This window comes from Aquarana catesbeiana, linkage group LG12 (assembly GCF_042186555.1).
Source record: "Aquarana catesbeiana isolate 2022-GZ linkage group LG12, ASM4218655v1, whole genome shotgun sequence".
NCBI lineage: Eukaryota > Metazoa > Chordata > Amphibia > Anura > Ranidae > Aquarana > Aquarana catesbeiana.
In genome coordinates, this window is record NC_133335.1 from 186,391,073 (window position 1) to 186,407,020 (window position 15,948).

Below are 15,948 nucleotides of genomic sequence, written 5' to 3' on the forward strand. Positions count from 1 at the left end.
GTCACCAGTACGGTATTTGTAAATTGAAATCATATCCCCTCTCAAGCGTCTCTTCTCCAGAGAGAATAAGTTCAGTGCTCGCAACCTTTCCTCATAACTAACATCCTCCAGACCCTTTATTAGCTTTGTTGCCCTTCTTTGTACTCGCTCCATTTCCAGTACATCCTTCCTAAGGACTGGTGCCCAGAACTGGACAGCATACTCTAGGTGCGGCCGGACCAGAGTCTTATAGAGCGGGAGAATGATTGTTTTATCTTTGGAGTTGATCCCCTTTTTAATGCATGTCAATATTCTGTTTGCTTTGTTAGCAGCAGCTTGGCATTGCATGCCATTGCTGAGCCTATCATCTACTAGGAACCCCAGGTCCTTTTCCATCCTAGATTCCCCCAGAGGTTCTCCCTCTCCCCGTGTATAGATTGCATTCATATTTTTGCCACCCAAATGCATTATTTTACGTTTTTCTACATTAAACCTCATTTGCCATGTAGTTACCCTCCCCATTAATTTGTTCAGATCTTTTTGCAAGGTTTCCACATCCTGCGGAGAAGTTATTACCCTGCTTAACTTAGTATTGTCCCCAAATACAGAGATTGAACCCCCATCCTCCAGGTCGTTTATGAACAAATTAAATAGGATTTATCCCAGCACAAAAACCTGCGGGACCCCACTACCCACCCCTGACCATTCCGAGTACTCCCCATTTATCACCACCCTCTGAACTCGCCCTTGTAGCCAGTTTTCAATCCATGTACTCACCCTATGGTCCATGCCAACGGACCTTATTTTGTACAGTAAAGATTTATGGGGAACTGTGTCAAATGCTTTTGTAAAATCCAGATACACCACATCTACAGGCCTTCCTTTATCTAGATGGCAACTCGCCTCCTCATAGAAGGTTAATAGATTGGTTTGGCAAGAACAATTCTTCATGAATCCATGCTGATTACTGCTAATGATACCATTCTCATTACTAAAATCATATATATAGTCCCTTATCATCCTCTCCAAGAGCTTGCATACTATTGATGTTAGGCTAACTGGTCTGTAATTCCCAGGGATGTATTTTGGGTCCTTTTTAAATATTGGTGCTACATTGGCTTTTCTCCAATCAGCTGGTACCATTCCAGTCAGTAGACTGTCAGTAAAAATTAGGAACAATGGTCTGGCAATTACTTGACTGAGTTCCCTAAGTACCCTCGCGTGCAAGCCATCTGGTCCCAGTGATTTATTAATGTTAAGTTTCCCAAGGCTAATTCTGTCCTCTGTTAACCATGGAGATGCTTCCTGTGATGTGTCATGAGGATAAACACTGCAGTTTTGGTTACTGAAGCCCCCCGATTCCCTCGTGAAGACTGAATAGAAGAATAAATTCAATACCTTCGCCATCTCCCCATCCTCTGTAACCAGATGACCTTCCTCATTCTTTATGAGGCCAATATGGTCTGTCCTCCCTTTTTTACTGTTTTCTTGTTGCATTCCTTATAAAGTCTGAATGCTGATGATGATCCCTCAACCTTGTATTTTTTGAAGGCTTTCTCCTTTGCTTTTATATGCATTTTTACATTGGAGTTAAGCCATCCAAGACTTTTGTTCGCTCTTTTAAATTTATTACCCAATGTGATGCATTGGCTAGAGCCCTAATTTAATATGCTCTTAAAGCAAACCCATCTCTCCTGTGTTCTTTGTTCCTAAGATTTTATCACATCTCTCACATTCACTTGTACATTATTCTTGATATATAGACAGACCTCTCCCCCTTTTTTACCCTCTCTATCCCTGCGATATAGGGTATACCCTTGAATGGTTGCCAGCCAATCATGAGAGCTGTTGAACCAGGTCTCTGAAATTCCCACAAAATCCAAACCCTCCTCGTACAACAGTATCTCTAGTTCATCCATCTTGTCCGCCAGGCTCCTGGCATTGGTGAGCATGCCACATAGTTTAAACTGGTCGCATACTATCCTCTTATTGGGTGTTCCGAGATTGCATCTAGGACTTGTTACTATACTTACTTTGGGTTTATGTGCTTTAGTCAACCTACCACTAATGTCTCCAATACTACCCTCTGGAATGTGTTCCGTGCTGACAATCTCTACCTCTGGGCCCTTCCCCCCATTGCCTAGTTTAAAAACCCTTCTAACTTTTTGGCCATCTTTACTCCCAGCTGATCTTTAATGAGAGCTTTTGATTTAAAGGGGTTGCAAAAACACCTTGCAGTCACCGGCCCCCTAGCCCCCCGTTTTACTTACCTGAGCCATGAAATTCCGTCGCTGCGTTCCCACTGTCCCTCTCTCCGTGGGTTCCCGGCTCTTGATTGGATAGATTGATAGCAGCGCAGCCATTGGCTCCTGCTGCTGTCAATCAAATCCAATGACCCGGGCGCAGGGAAGCGTGCCCGCAAGGTAACCCCCTCAGGAGAGCGCTTCTCCAAGGGGGTTATCTAATGTGGAGGAGCCTCAAGAGCCGCCGAGGGACCCCAGAAATGGATGTTCGGGGCCACTCTGTGCAAAATGAGCTGCACAGTGGAGGTAAGTATGACATGTTTATTATTTTAAAAAAATAAAAAGCGATCCTTTAGTATCACTTTAAAGAGGCTAAACAACTTTTGGATATTACCTTGTTAAAGCTTCTATAAGATTTTAGAGTCTGGATTTACCACTTTAAATTTCAAATATTTGGGGCTAATTAAACAGTGTGACCAGTAAGACCAGCTCTCATAAAGGATACCACAATGAGAGTGGTCATTCTAGTTTACTGCCTTAGAAATTGTGGGAAAAGGGCTGTGGCCGAATGGAGTTCTGCCACCTCCAGCAGTGGCTCTGTGCGCACCATTAATTAATGTCACTTGTAAACACAGAAGCCTGGCTTCTGTGACAGCACATCTCTCTTGGCAGCTCCCACAGAACCCTCCCTGCCCTGCACTCAGGGAGGGTACAAGGGAGGGACAGCTACCGGAGTGCAGTGTGTTTATGGACTGCAGGGATGGCATCCCATGCTCAGCTGCAGCCTGGTGCCTGGATAGCAAGCCCCCTGTTGGATGATCTTGCTGCCACTGCTGGCCAACGGGGGAGAGGCAGAGCCGCAAAATGAGTGTGCACTGGGTGGGAAACGAAGAGAGGTGGCTGTTGAGAGGGGAGCAGATGAATTTTGTGTGCAAAGGTGAGGACTGTGGAGGTGCACAGGTCAGACTTGAAGATAATGCCTGCAGAGCTTAGCAGAGGAAAGGTTGGGGGGTTGCAGACATAAGCTGTGGAAAAAGGGTGCAGAGGTGAGTTTTGGATGTAGGTGTAGAGGTGCACCCACTGCACAGTGCACTTTTGAACCCTGCATTCTGTGCATAATGTACTCCTGAACCCTGTATTTTATACATAATACACTCCTAAACCCTGCATTCTGTACATAACGCACTCCTGAACTCTGCATTTTATACATAATACACTCCTAAACCCTGCATTCTGTACATAACGCACTCCTCAACTCTGCATTTTATACATAATACACTCCTAAACCCTGCATTCTGTGCATAGCACACTCTCAAACCCTGCACTCTGTACGTAATGCACTTTTGAACCCTGCATTCTGTGTGTAACACACTCTCGAACCCTCCATTCTGTACATAGGTTACTCCTGAACCTTGCATTCTGTGTATAATGCACCCCTGGACCCTGCATTCTATGTGCACCACACTCCCACATCCTGCACCCTTATGAACCCAATGGAATGTAAAATTTTTAAAAAGTTATGTTTTAGGGCTTTCTTTATAATGGTGAATAGATGACATTATCAGACACAAAGAACACCAAATTATTTCCACAATGCACCTACTTGATATCCAAGTCACATTACCTATTAAATACTTTATTTTCATATTAAAGTGTAGGTGCAACCAAAATATTTTTCTTATTATTTGGATAGAGTGAAGGAGGGCTAGATGTCGAAATGTCCCTACAACCTGGGGCTCTGTTGGAGAGATTTGTCTTTTCTTCTTCTGCAGACAATATTTTACTAGGCAAGAAGTGAGTGAAACTCTCCAACAGCAACCCAAACATAAATAAAAATGCTTCAGGCTTGTTGGCCATCATTAGTGTAGTGCATGGAAACAGCGTATTCATACTAATTATAAGACAAATATTTAGGAATGGCAATCACCTGTGCATAATCCCATCTTCTAGATCCATAACTGGTCACATTTCCAAACCAGTAGAGTCCAGTCTCATTCAGAACGTACTCTGTTTTCTCTGCTTCATTGCTCATGTACACCTCATCAGCTGTGGAGACAAAGGAACCTTCAATTATGTATTCATTAAGCAAGAATAGTTGGAGTAGGGCATGGTGAGCATAACATGTAAAAAAATAAATGTCCCATCCACCCATTTAAAACATAAAACATCAAGTTCTGAAAATGTTAGACTGTCCTTCAAGCTAAACTCTGTCCAGGGATAAAACTCTCTTTGTTACTCTCTGCTCACTCCCAGGCATTCTATAACTTTTATAAAAATAAAATAAAAAATAGTTTCTAAGATACTAACTTTAGGCCGGGTTCACACTGGTATAACATCACAGTCGTACCACTTTGGATCCGACTTTGACCTGTGACTTGAAGTCGGACATGCTTTTGACTTCAATGAACAAGGATCCGACTTTGATCCCCGACAATACCAGGCACTGTGTCTGGTATGAATCTTTAGGGGGAACTCCATGCAAAATGTAAAAAAAAAAAAAAAAAAACGGAATGGGTTCCCCCTCTAAGAACATACCAGGCCCTTTGGTCTGGTATAGATTTTAAGGGGAACCCCCACGCCAAAAAACGGCATATGGGTCCCCCCAAAAGCCATACCAGACCCTTATCCGAGCACGCAGCCTGGCAGGTCAGGAAAGGGGTGGGGACGAGGGAGTGCCCCCCCTCCTGAACCGTACCAGGCCTCATGCCCTCAACATGGGGGGGTGGGTGCTTTGGGGGCAGGGGGGCCTGTACCCCCCCACCCCAAAGCACCTTGCTCCCATGTTGATAAGGACAAGAGCCTCTTCCCAACAAATCTCACCATTGGTTGCCAGGGTCTGCGGGCGGGGAGCTTATCGGAATCTGGAAGCCCCCTTTGGGGTCACAATAGTGGAAACGTAGACTAGTATTCCGTTTCCACTAGTATAAATTGTCATGTGACTTTGGGCATATAAAGTCGCATGACAAGTCTCACCCCATTGATTTTAATGGCCCCCTTTTCCCATCTATGCAACATTGAAAATCAGCGACTTTGAAAAGGTACCTGCAATACTTTGATGCAATTTTTGATGTGACTTTGATCCAGAGAGTGTAAAGTTGAATCAAAGTTGCACTCCAAAGTCGCACTCTAGCCTTAGGCTATGTTTTCACTAGTGCAACCCCAAAGCTTTGCGATTTAGAGTGCAACTTTGAGTGCAGTTTTGATCCAACTTTACACTCTGGATCAAATTCGCATCAACAGTTGCATCAAAGTAGTGCAGGCATCTTTTGAAAGTCGCTGATTTTTAAAGGCGCATAGATGGGAATGTTTGCCTTTGAAATCAATGGGCTGTGAATTGTCATGCGACTTTATGTGTCCAAAGTTGCCTGTCAAGTCACACTATTAGAGACAGAGCCTTAAACTCATTACTCACATGTAGCCTACTCAGCTGGGCGTGTGCCACACCATGCACACAGCGCCCATCACAGTGCCACACCATGCACACAGTGCCATCACTGGGCCACACCATGCACACAGTGTCATCACCGGGCCACACCATGCACACAGTGCCCATCACAGTGCCACACCATGCAAACAGTGCCATCACCGGGTCACACCATACACATAGTGCCATGCATAAACAACCAGAAACTGCTGACCAAAACGAGGCAATGAAGACAGGAGGAGATCTGTGAAAGAGAGGAGGGATGGGGCTGGGCAGGGCTGGGCAAGACAGAGGCGGTTAGAATGAACAGTAGGCATGCCTGTGTAGAAGAGAAGGACAACGTTTTCAGGAAGTGAGAGGCCCCCATGCAGAATTTAGAAATAAGGAAGTAAGGTTGTCCCTGAAGAACAGGAAGAAGCTGATTGTCTAGCTTTGGTTAGACTTTTAAAGCTAGACAATCAGCTACCCAGAAAATGAATTATGTCAAAGATAAAGATATTTTACATACAATTAATAGAAAAATTGTCATTTTTGACTGGACGTCCACTTTAATATATTTAAAACAAAAACTTCTCCTTCAGTTTTAGATAGTGTGGCTATATTAGGACTCCTGTAAGGTTTTAACCGCTCATAAAATAGAAAAAAAAAAAACAACACCCTATAATGAACCTCAGTTGTTTATTGAGGGCTCATCAAAACAGGTAACAAATACAGTGTCAAAAACATGTTCCTCCATTGCCATTTTGGGGCCACGCAGGACCCCTTTCTCAAGATGACACACCATATCACAGGTAGTCATGCACTCCCTATCCGAGACTTCAGGGTTAGGTGCTGGTTGGATTTGTATATAGGGTTTAACTGCCATCGGTGATAATGCTGCAGAGATTTACCCTCCAACTCAAGATGTGTGTGTGTGGGTATGTGTTGTTGATGACTAGTGAGTGTCTCTTCAGTTGTTGCACATGCTAATCATACTATCAAGTAAACAAGTAAAACATGCTTTCAAAGCAATTTAGATAACCTACCATTTGCCCATGGGTTAAACAGCACAATGAAGGTTCCCAATCTGGAGACATTTGGCCTTCCTCCACTGGTAGTCTGTAGACTCATGTTATAGCGGCCAATAACTGCATTGACTGGAATATTTGTTGTAATGTTCATGACGTTGTTACTGCTTGATCCACGTACCGCACTCCAGGATGTCCCACTACTAGAGCTGGACACTGGCATTTCTGCCCTTGTATTTGTCTGCGTTGATGGAGAGGGGCCTGACAATAAAAGTCATTATTTGTTAAAATGGAAATTCTATACTTTTTATATACTATTTTCTTAAATACATGTGATGAAACCAGTTACACATTAGCCATTGCAATCTAAACAACATCTGATTAGTTATCGTGGCATTGCCTTGACTGAGGGACCGACAGAATGCAGAAGCTCTAATTATCTATAAAACATTAATCACTTGACCAATCCCCCCTTCCAAAATGACCAGACGACACATTTTTATTTGGAGTCGAATAGCCATAGCAGCCTTTTATTACAAATCATTAACCATAACTTCAGCTTATGCCCGGTCTAAGGTCTTTGAAGGCCTATATACTCACGATTAACCAGTTGTATCTGCCACCCAATCAAAGGCCCCCAGCCACAACTACACCGGCTCAGGGACAATTAACCACTTACGTACTACCAGATACAACCTAATTAATACCCTAATTTTACCACCGTATTGTTAGGAAGGGACACCCATACCTCAGATGGGCCCAACCTACAATTTTCCACAATTATTTAACCAGCACCGCCTTCAAAGACCCAATAGACCTCCTGCCTGCTGCTATGACAAGAAAATAAGGTCTAAGGTCTAAGAGAGTCTATATACTCACAATTAACCAGTTGTATCTGCCACCCAATCAAAGGCCCCCAGCCGCAACTACATCGGCTCAGGGACAATTAACATCAACATGTACTACTAGATGCAACCTAATTAGTACCCCAGTGTTACCACCGTATTGCTAGAAAGGGAAACCCGTACCTCAGATGGGCCCAACCCACAATTTTCCACAGTTAAGAAGGGGCACCCATACCTCAGATGGGCCCAACCCACAATTTTCCACAGATATTTAACCAGCAACGCCTTCAAATGCCCAACAGACCCCCTGTCTGCTGCTATGACAAAAAAAATAAAAGGACCAAGAAATTGAATGGCAAGCTAACAACATAAAACCCGAAAACCCACTACAAATACCCAAGCACCTTGAGAAAGTAGGACGCTCCCTAAAACCAAAAACAAACAAGGGAGGAAGGGTGGGAGAAAACGGTCTGATGCTGTGATGAGCTCTGACTGAGCTGTGACACAATCCCCCTGTTAGCAGAGTATTGAAATCATGCTGGAAGCTTGTGGTATGCAGTAATACGGTTTTACTTTCTTGGAGAAATATCAATGCATGTCTTTACAGAATGGAGAAACATGAACACAGGAACAAGGAGCACCCAAGTACATAGAGAGAGGATAGACAAACATCCTGTTATATCATAGATAACATACCTATACACTATAATACTATAGCGCCACCTGCTGCTTAGACAGGCATAATGCATATGCAGTATATAGTCAGTTTATAAGCAACTTTGATGTTGTACTTTTCCAACCCCCCCTCCTCTCTACCCACTACAGGACACACCCTCTGCCTTGAACTCTTCAATCTGCTAAGCAGCCTGCATCATATCATAATCACCCACTAATACTCCGCCTCTTCTGCAGGCCCCAGTCATGCTGGCCCTCCTCCCAGTTTCACTCAGCTCCAGGCCATATACTTTCTTTATTTCTTTAGGTTTAAAGCGGAACTAAACTCGATTTAACAGTTTCAAAAAGTTACATTATCAGCACTTGCCGGAAATGTACAGTAACTGTCACATTGGTTGTGCTCTCAACCACATTGTCAAACAATCAAATGGCTGGTATTAGACATGTGCACACTGAAATATTTTGTTTTGGAACTTCATTTTTGTTTGAAAAATAAATTTATTTAGTTACTCCTGAAATTCGTTTTCATTTATTTAGTTTTTCGTTAAAAATTGCATTCGTCCGAAAATCCAAATTAATTAAGGTCGAATCTGTCATTGAAGGCTTATGGTGTTGTTCGAATGTTCAAAGAAGATTCGACGGAGCAGCTAAACTGTATGTGTACATTTCCAGTCGAATTTTCTGCCTACAAGCTAGCTGTAGTAGAATTCTCATGTTGTATGACTAGTAATAGTTATATTTATTAATTATTTTATTAGTCAACCAACATCAGAATTTTTCTATAGCCTATGGGCGGATACATTTGACCGGAAATGTACGATTGCAGCGTCGTACAGTTTAGCTGCTCTGTTGAATCTTCTTCGAACTTTCGACAGACACCATAAGCCAAAGATTCCACGTTTGTATGTTTTTCGTTGCTTTGTCGAATCTTCGTCGTTCATGTTGAATGGTCTACTCTACCCCAACAGTCAGCCAACTTTCACATTCGTTTCTCAATCTCCAAGTGCAATGGCGGGCACGGCATTCGACGTTGTGTCAGATATTGATATGGCATTATAATATAGAATCTATAATTATAAATCCCCCCCCCCCACACAACACGGGCAGCCTCTGAGGCTATCACAACACTAGCAACACTAGTATCACTATTAAGTTCACAAAACTAACACAATAGCAGCAGATTATTATGAAAAAGTTAAGTTGAACTGTCGCTTGCTTCACTATTGTTCTGCTGCTGTGCTTATGCTTAATTGCTAAATAATTCAGGTTCTCTGACAAACGGACCAGCTAAGATTGACTGTCTTCTGAAAGGATTCAGTGTGTGTGTCTCTCTCTGCTAGCAAATCATAAGTGAAAGTAAGTTGGCTGTACGTGTGTACTTAGTTCTAGCTATTTTACTGCCCCTCCTCTTTGGTACAATCAGCCAATAACATTCATCATTATTTTTATTTTACTTCCCCCACCCAATTCCAGCAGCGATCTTTTCTCTCTATGTCGAATCCTATGTCGAATCTTTTCTCTCTATGTCGAATAATCTTATGCCCCGTACACACGGTCGGATTTTCCAACGGAAAATGTGTGATAGGTTCTTGTTGTCGGAAATTCCGACCGTGTGTAGGTTCCATCACACATTTTCCATCGGATTTTCCGACACACAAAGTTTGAGAGCAGGATATAAAATTTTCCGACAACAAAATCCGATCGCATCAATTCCGACCGTGTGTGGCTAGTTCCGATGCACAAAGTGCCACGCATGCTCAGAATAAATAAAGAGATGAAAGCTATTGGCCACTGCCCCTTTATAGTCCCAACGTACGTGTTTTACGTCACTGCGTTTAGAACGATCGGATTTTCCGACAACTTTGTGTGACCGTGTGTATGCAAGACAAGTTTGAGCCAACATCCGTCGGAAAAAATCCTAGGATTTTGTTGTCGGAATGTCCGAACAAAGTCCGACCGTGTGTACGGGGCATTAGACTAATAGAGTTAAGGTTAGGCACATTCGACCCCAGGTTCGATAGACACAGATTGTTATTGTCAGCGTCATGTCGAATCTCCTATCAAACTGTTGTCGCAACGAAAATGAAAATAAAGCATTTGTTTATGTTGGATCTTTTGGTTTTCGTATTCTGCACTTTCGTTATCGTTTGTTAAAACGATAACGAACATACCTGAAATTTGGACGAAAATGCATTCGGACGAAAAAGAAAGCACATGTTTAGCTGGTATCATAAACGATCACATGTGTAGCATCATAGCAGTTGAAAATCAAACAGAGGCCAAAATGGCAGCTTATTTGGCCTAAAACAATTGGAGGGTTTAGTTCCGCCTTAAACAAAAATAACTTCACATTTCTGCTGTAAGTGAAAACTGGCATAGAATGGATGATCTAATGCATACATTTTTCAACTAGTTATCTACTATCTAAAGCTGAACTCCAAACTGTTAATGTACATGGCTCAAGAGCAGTCGAGAGCCACAAGTGTGGAAAGGTCCCCCAGCTTCTTCCTGGTTGACATAACGATGCCTATACACGCTATCCTCTCCTGGTACTTACACTCCTCTTACTGTGGCTCTCATAACCTCTATTGTGTACATTCCACTAGCACCCAACAGATTCTTGCTTGCCATATTGTCACCTACACACACAGTAGGAGATATTGCTCTTTTGTGCTGTGAGCATCACTATGTCAACAAGAAAGCAGCGTGGAAGGTAGGTGCTAATGGAGCACAGTGTGTGTGTGTGCATCAATATGGGAACCATGAAGCAGCTGAGGCACCGACACACACTTTCACATTCATTGCCACTGCACCATATTGAGCTGTCCTACCTGCTGCCACTGAATTGATACATAGTTCTGCACTTGCTGCCATTTCACCAACATACATGACCTCATTCAGGCCAATGCACTGATGTGCACCTTTGGATTTACTGCAACTGCACCACTGTGCATGCAGGACCCTATCAACTGCTACTGCATTGATCTGACATTACATTTGTTGTCATTGTGCCAATGCATCTTCATTTACTGCCACAGCATTTATGTGCACTACTCCACTTGCTGCCTCTTTATCTATGTGCACTACTCAGCTTGCTCCCACTGCACAAAAAAAGCACTACACCACTCTCCACCACTTCAAACACATGTCAATGCACCAATGCTCTGTATCCCACTTGCCATCATTTCACCAATGTGCACTTCTGCTCTTGCCACTACTATGCCAATGTTCACTACTTAAATTGCTCACAACTAACACTGAACAATTCTGCACTTGGTACCACTGCACCATTGCACATAACCTCACTCTTCACCACTACACCAAAGTGCACTGCCCTACTCTTTGCCACTGCACAAGCATGCACTTCTGTATTAATTCTGTTCAGTGATCAACACAGTGTTGCTGGTATTGAAAACTTTAACACAGTTTTCACTGAACGCTACTTCTTCTTTGGCATTTCCCATATTTAGCTGATTAGTCTGCTCTATCCTTATCTATGCTATCAAATGTTAAATAACTTTCTTTTCTGTAAAATGTATCAAGTTTATTGAAGAAAATGTTCTTACTTTTGTAACTATGCCCTTTAATGTCCAAATATGTCCATAAATGTTTCGGTTGTAGGTCCACATCTAGTGATATTCACATAACTTTTTAGATTTGACTATTCGAAGTGAAGATGACACATTGGTCACCTCCACGTATTTCAAAACGGCCGATCGAAATTCGTTTATACCTCAAGATAGTTGCCTTCATAGCTCATGGCTAGACTTAGTCCCTAAAAGTCAATTTATTCGTATGAGAAGAAATTGTACAAAAGTCGATGATTTCGATTTACAAAGTAGAATACTCAGAGACAGACTCAGTGACAAGGGTTATGATATGACCACACTTAATGATAGAATTGTGGAAGTTCGAATGTTAGACCGTGATCTTCTATTGGCAGATAAACCTGCAGTTTCGGTATGCGAATCTAATAATTTCTCTTGTCCTTTTATTTATGCTATTCTCAACAGCACTTTTCTATTAAAAAGCTTATATGCAAGCACTGGTACATAGTTAAAAACGACCACGTTTTGGGTCCAGTGCTCCCCGTAGGCCACAGGTGGTATTTAGGGGGGGTCCTTCAATTAAACAACTGGTGGCCCCCAGTGTTTGTGATCAACCGACCAATAAACCAATGTTCTTTCAGAACCTAGTTGGGTTCTGTAGATGTAACAACTGTGCTGTTTGTTCTATCAATGGCACTAAGGTTAGGAAGACCACACAGTTAATTTCTAGAAGAACGAACCAAACTTTTCCCATTAAATCCTTTATAACCTGCTCTACTCTCTGTGTTGTCTAACTCCTGACCTGCCCATGCGGGCTTCAGTATGTGGGCCGCACTGTACACCCACTACAGGTCAGGTTGAATGAACACATAGGGAACATTAGGAGAGAGTTTAAAGGTCATCCATTTTCCAGACACTATCTAGAGGTTCACCAACAAAACCCTAAGGGTACCTCTATAATAGGGATTGATAGGCTTAGATTACCTTGGAGGGGTGGACCAAAGAGGCGGGCTATCTCAAAGCTCGAAATGAACTGGATATACAAAATTAGATGCCTCAAACCCTCCGGTTTGAATACAGATATAGAAATTAATGCTTTTATTGACAATTCCTAAAACTTTTTGATTATTGCCAAACTGAATAGTTTGTCAGTATTTTTGTTATTCAGTGATTATATCATTGTGTGTTTGTACATAAGCATTTTTGATGCAAAGTTAATCTGGAGAGAATCTCCCCTTTCGCCTTCTTTTTTCCCTTTCCTTATTCCACATCTGGAGTAATTACCAAGTTTGCACTAGATGGATGCTATTGCTGTATAAGTTTATAATGCATTATATGTTCATTCATGATATGTATGTATTAATATAAAATAGAAGCGCTATCATGTGACCTGTATGAATTTCAGATTGAGGTCTGGTTTCCACTTGCGTTCCATATGAGCTCTAGATCGAGGTCTGGTTCCTGCTTGCGTTCCATGTTCTTTCTGAGCTCTAATATGGCGCCTGAGTGAAAGCGAGGTTTGGTCTCGGCTGTATGTTTCTGAGCTCTAATATGGTGCCCGAGTGAAAATGAGGCTTGGTCTCTGCTGTATGTTATTTAAGTGATGTGTCAGCACATCGCCCATGCCCCAGGAAGACCCAAGGTATTGCGAAACATGTAGGACGGTGCATTGTGCTGACGCAATCACACCACGTGTGACCCCGGCACACGGGTGTTCTATTTGTTTTTAGCTAGCTGGCTTTTTATGTAACCTATTTGTATATGTCCTCTTGCGAGCTCCTGCTCGTTTTATTTAGCATTAAAGCTTTATTTTTTAATCTACTACACGATCGGAGTCCCTCTCTGTTTGCTCACTCGTGGCTTTAAGCCCGAGTGTGTTTTTTTCCAGATTGTGAACATCCATCTGATGAGTGCATCATCGCAATTTGGCGAATTCTCCCCCAACTATCTGAGGCAATCGAAGGATTGGAGACATTGAAGGATCCACATGTCCCTGCAGAGGGCTTAATCTGTCTGATTTTATGACCCTGCTCTTTAGGGGGTTCACCAGCTCTGGTAAGGGTTCTCATATATAGAGCTTCACTTCCAGGTTGGGACCCCTTTTTTGTCAGTTGTGGCATTAAAGGGCGAGGGCGGTCACCCGGAATTTCTACCTGTTGTGGACCTCATTGACCAAATTTACCCATTCCTCCACACACTTATCAATTGTGTATTCATTGTGTACACATTTTTAAAGGACACTATTTCCTGCACTATTGGTGTATATGTACATTCATTTTATTTTCATATTTTTTATTTTTGTATTCAACAATGCAGTATTGACGCATATGGACACTTATTTTCATTACTTAATTTATTTACTGTATATGTTTGCATTATATGATTGATTTATTTTGTATGTTTCACCTCTACTTGGTCTCTTTAAAGAGATTATTTAATGTAGCGCAACTTTATTTATAACTTGTACACTAGCACCATTATTAGATGGTTTTTGCTGCTGCTTTTTGCTTTATTCTAAGCGCGGTATTTTCTTAATTTTTTATATGCACATAACTACATGACCATTACTAGCTGCTCATTCCTCACAAACAAACTCATCAGGTATGCCTGATGTGTCAATGTCTTCTTCTGAAAAACTGGAGGTACTCCCACCCCCCAAGTCACATTCAAATTTCAGCTTGATTGATGGTTGTTGGGAAATAGCTTCAAAAAGATGCATCTGACCTGATTGTTTACTTTAATGTCAATGGATTATGAAATTTGATAAATTCTAGGCTAGGCGAGACAGGGAGTGAGACAATTCTTGAAAGACTAGTTTTAAATCCCTGAGAGAATGTAATTTTCAGACATCGCCCCTTCGGGTCACATAAGGATAGTGTTAAGTTCTTCTCATGTTTAACCATGGATATACTTTTACAGAGAATTGGTAAAAACTTGGCTTAAAAAAAACTGAATAGTAATGCTTTAACCGGTTCAATACAGGGCAATTTCACCCCCTTCCTTCCCAGGCCAATTTTTAGGTATCAGCGCTGTCGCACTTTAAACGTCAATTGCGCGGTCGTGCGACGTTGTACCCAAAAAAAATTGACGTCCTTTTTTCACCACAAATAGAGCTTTTTTTTGGTGGTATTTGATCGCCTCTGCGGTTTTTATTTTTTGCGCTATAAACAAAAGAAGAGCGACAATTTTGAAAAAACACAATATTTTTTACTTTTTGCTATAATAAATATCCCAATTTTTTTTTTTAAAACACATTTTTTCCTCAGTTTTGGCCGATACGTATTCTTCTACATATTTTTGGTTAAAAAAAATCGCAATAAGCGTATATTGATTGGTTTGCGCAAAAGTTATAGCGTCTACAAAATACGGGATAGATTTATGACATTTTAAAAAAAAAAATTTTTTTTTATTTTTTTAGTGGCGATCGTGATTTTTTTTTGGTGACTGCGACATTATGGTGGACACATCGGACACTTTTGACACATTTTTGGGACCAATCACATTTATACATATGTAAACATATATATATGTATACATATATAAAATTGCATTGATTACTGTGTAAATGTGACAGGCAGTGAAGGGGTTAACCACTAGGGGGTGGGGAGGGGTTAAGTATGTTTCCTAGGGAATGATTCTAACTGAAGGGGGAGGGGACGCACTAGGGGAGGAGACCGATCAGTGTTCCTCCGTTCTGGGAACACAGATCGCTCTCCTCAGAGCTGACAGGCTGTGGATCTGTGTGTTTACACACACAGATCCACATGCCGGCCCGGTTAACGGGCAATCGCGGGTGCCCGGCGGACATCGCGGCCGCCGGGCACACGCACCAGGTCCAGAAGAGCGCGGCGGGCGCGCGCGCTCCCCCTAGACGGCCGGGAATCCCAGGACGTCATATGACGTCCACCCAGGATGGGAGATCCCATCTGTGGACGTCATATGACTATACGCGGGTATTGAAGTGGTTAATTAGAACTCTGCGGTCTTACTTTTGAAGCATTTATATGTTCTTTATTAAGTTTACTGACTTTGCCTAAACCTGACTCCTCAGTTTCTGAGTCAGAAGTGGCAAATGCACCAGAATTGTGACTACTGGTAAACTCCTGAAAATGAATAACAGGGTCATTTAACACAGTATAGTAGTTAAAGTGCATCTAAATCCATTTATGTTACTTGTAGTTTTGCATAGAGTCAAAAAGGGTGAGAACCCCATAGTGCCCCCTACCA

General features: G+C 42.1%; 1 protein-coding gene across 1 annotated transcript in view; it reads right to left on the reverse strand.

Moving 5' to 3' along the window:
- The window catches only part of LOC141113283 (protein-glutamine gamma-glutamyltransferase E-like), a 65,070-nt gene that overhangs the window by 43,159 nt on the left and 5,963 nt on the right, over nt 1–15,948 (reverse strand). The window contains exons 3-4 of the mRNA XM_073606315.1: nt 6,672–6,914; nt 4,150–4,268 (exon numbers count right to left, since the gene is read on the reverse strand). Of these exons, the coding sequence (XP_073462416.1) occupies nt 4,150–4,268; nt 6,672–6,914 (362 nt within the window). The remainder of the gene's footprint in view (nt 1–4,149; nt 4,269–6,671; nt 6,915–15,948) is intronic.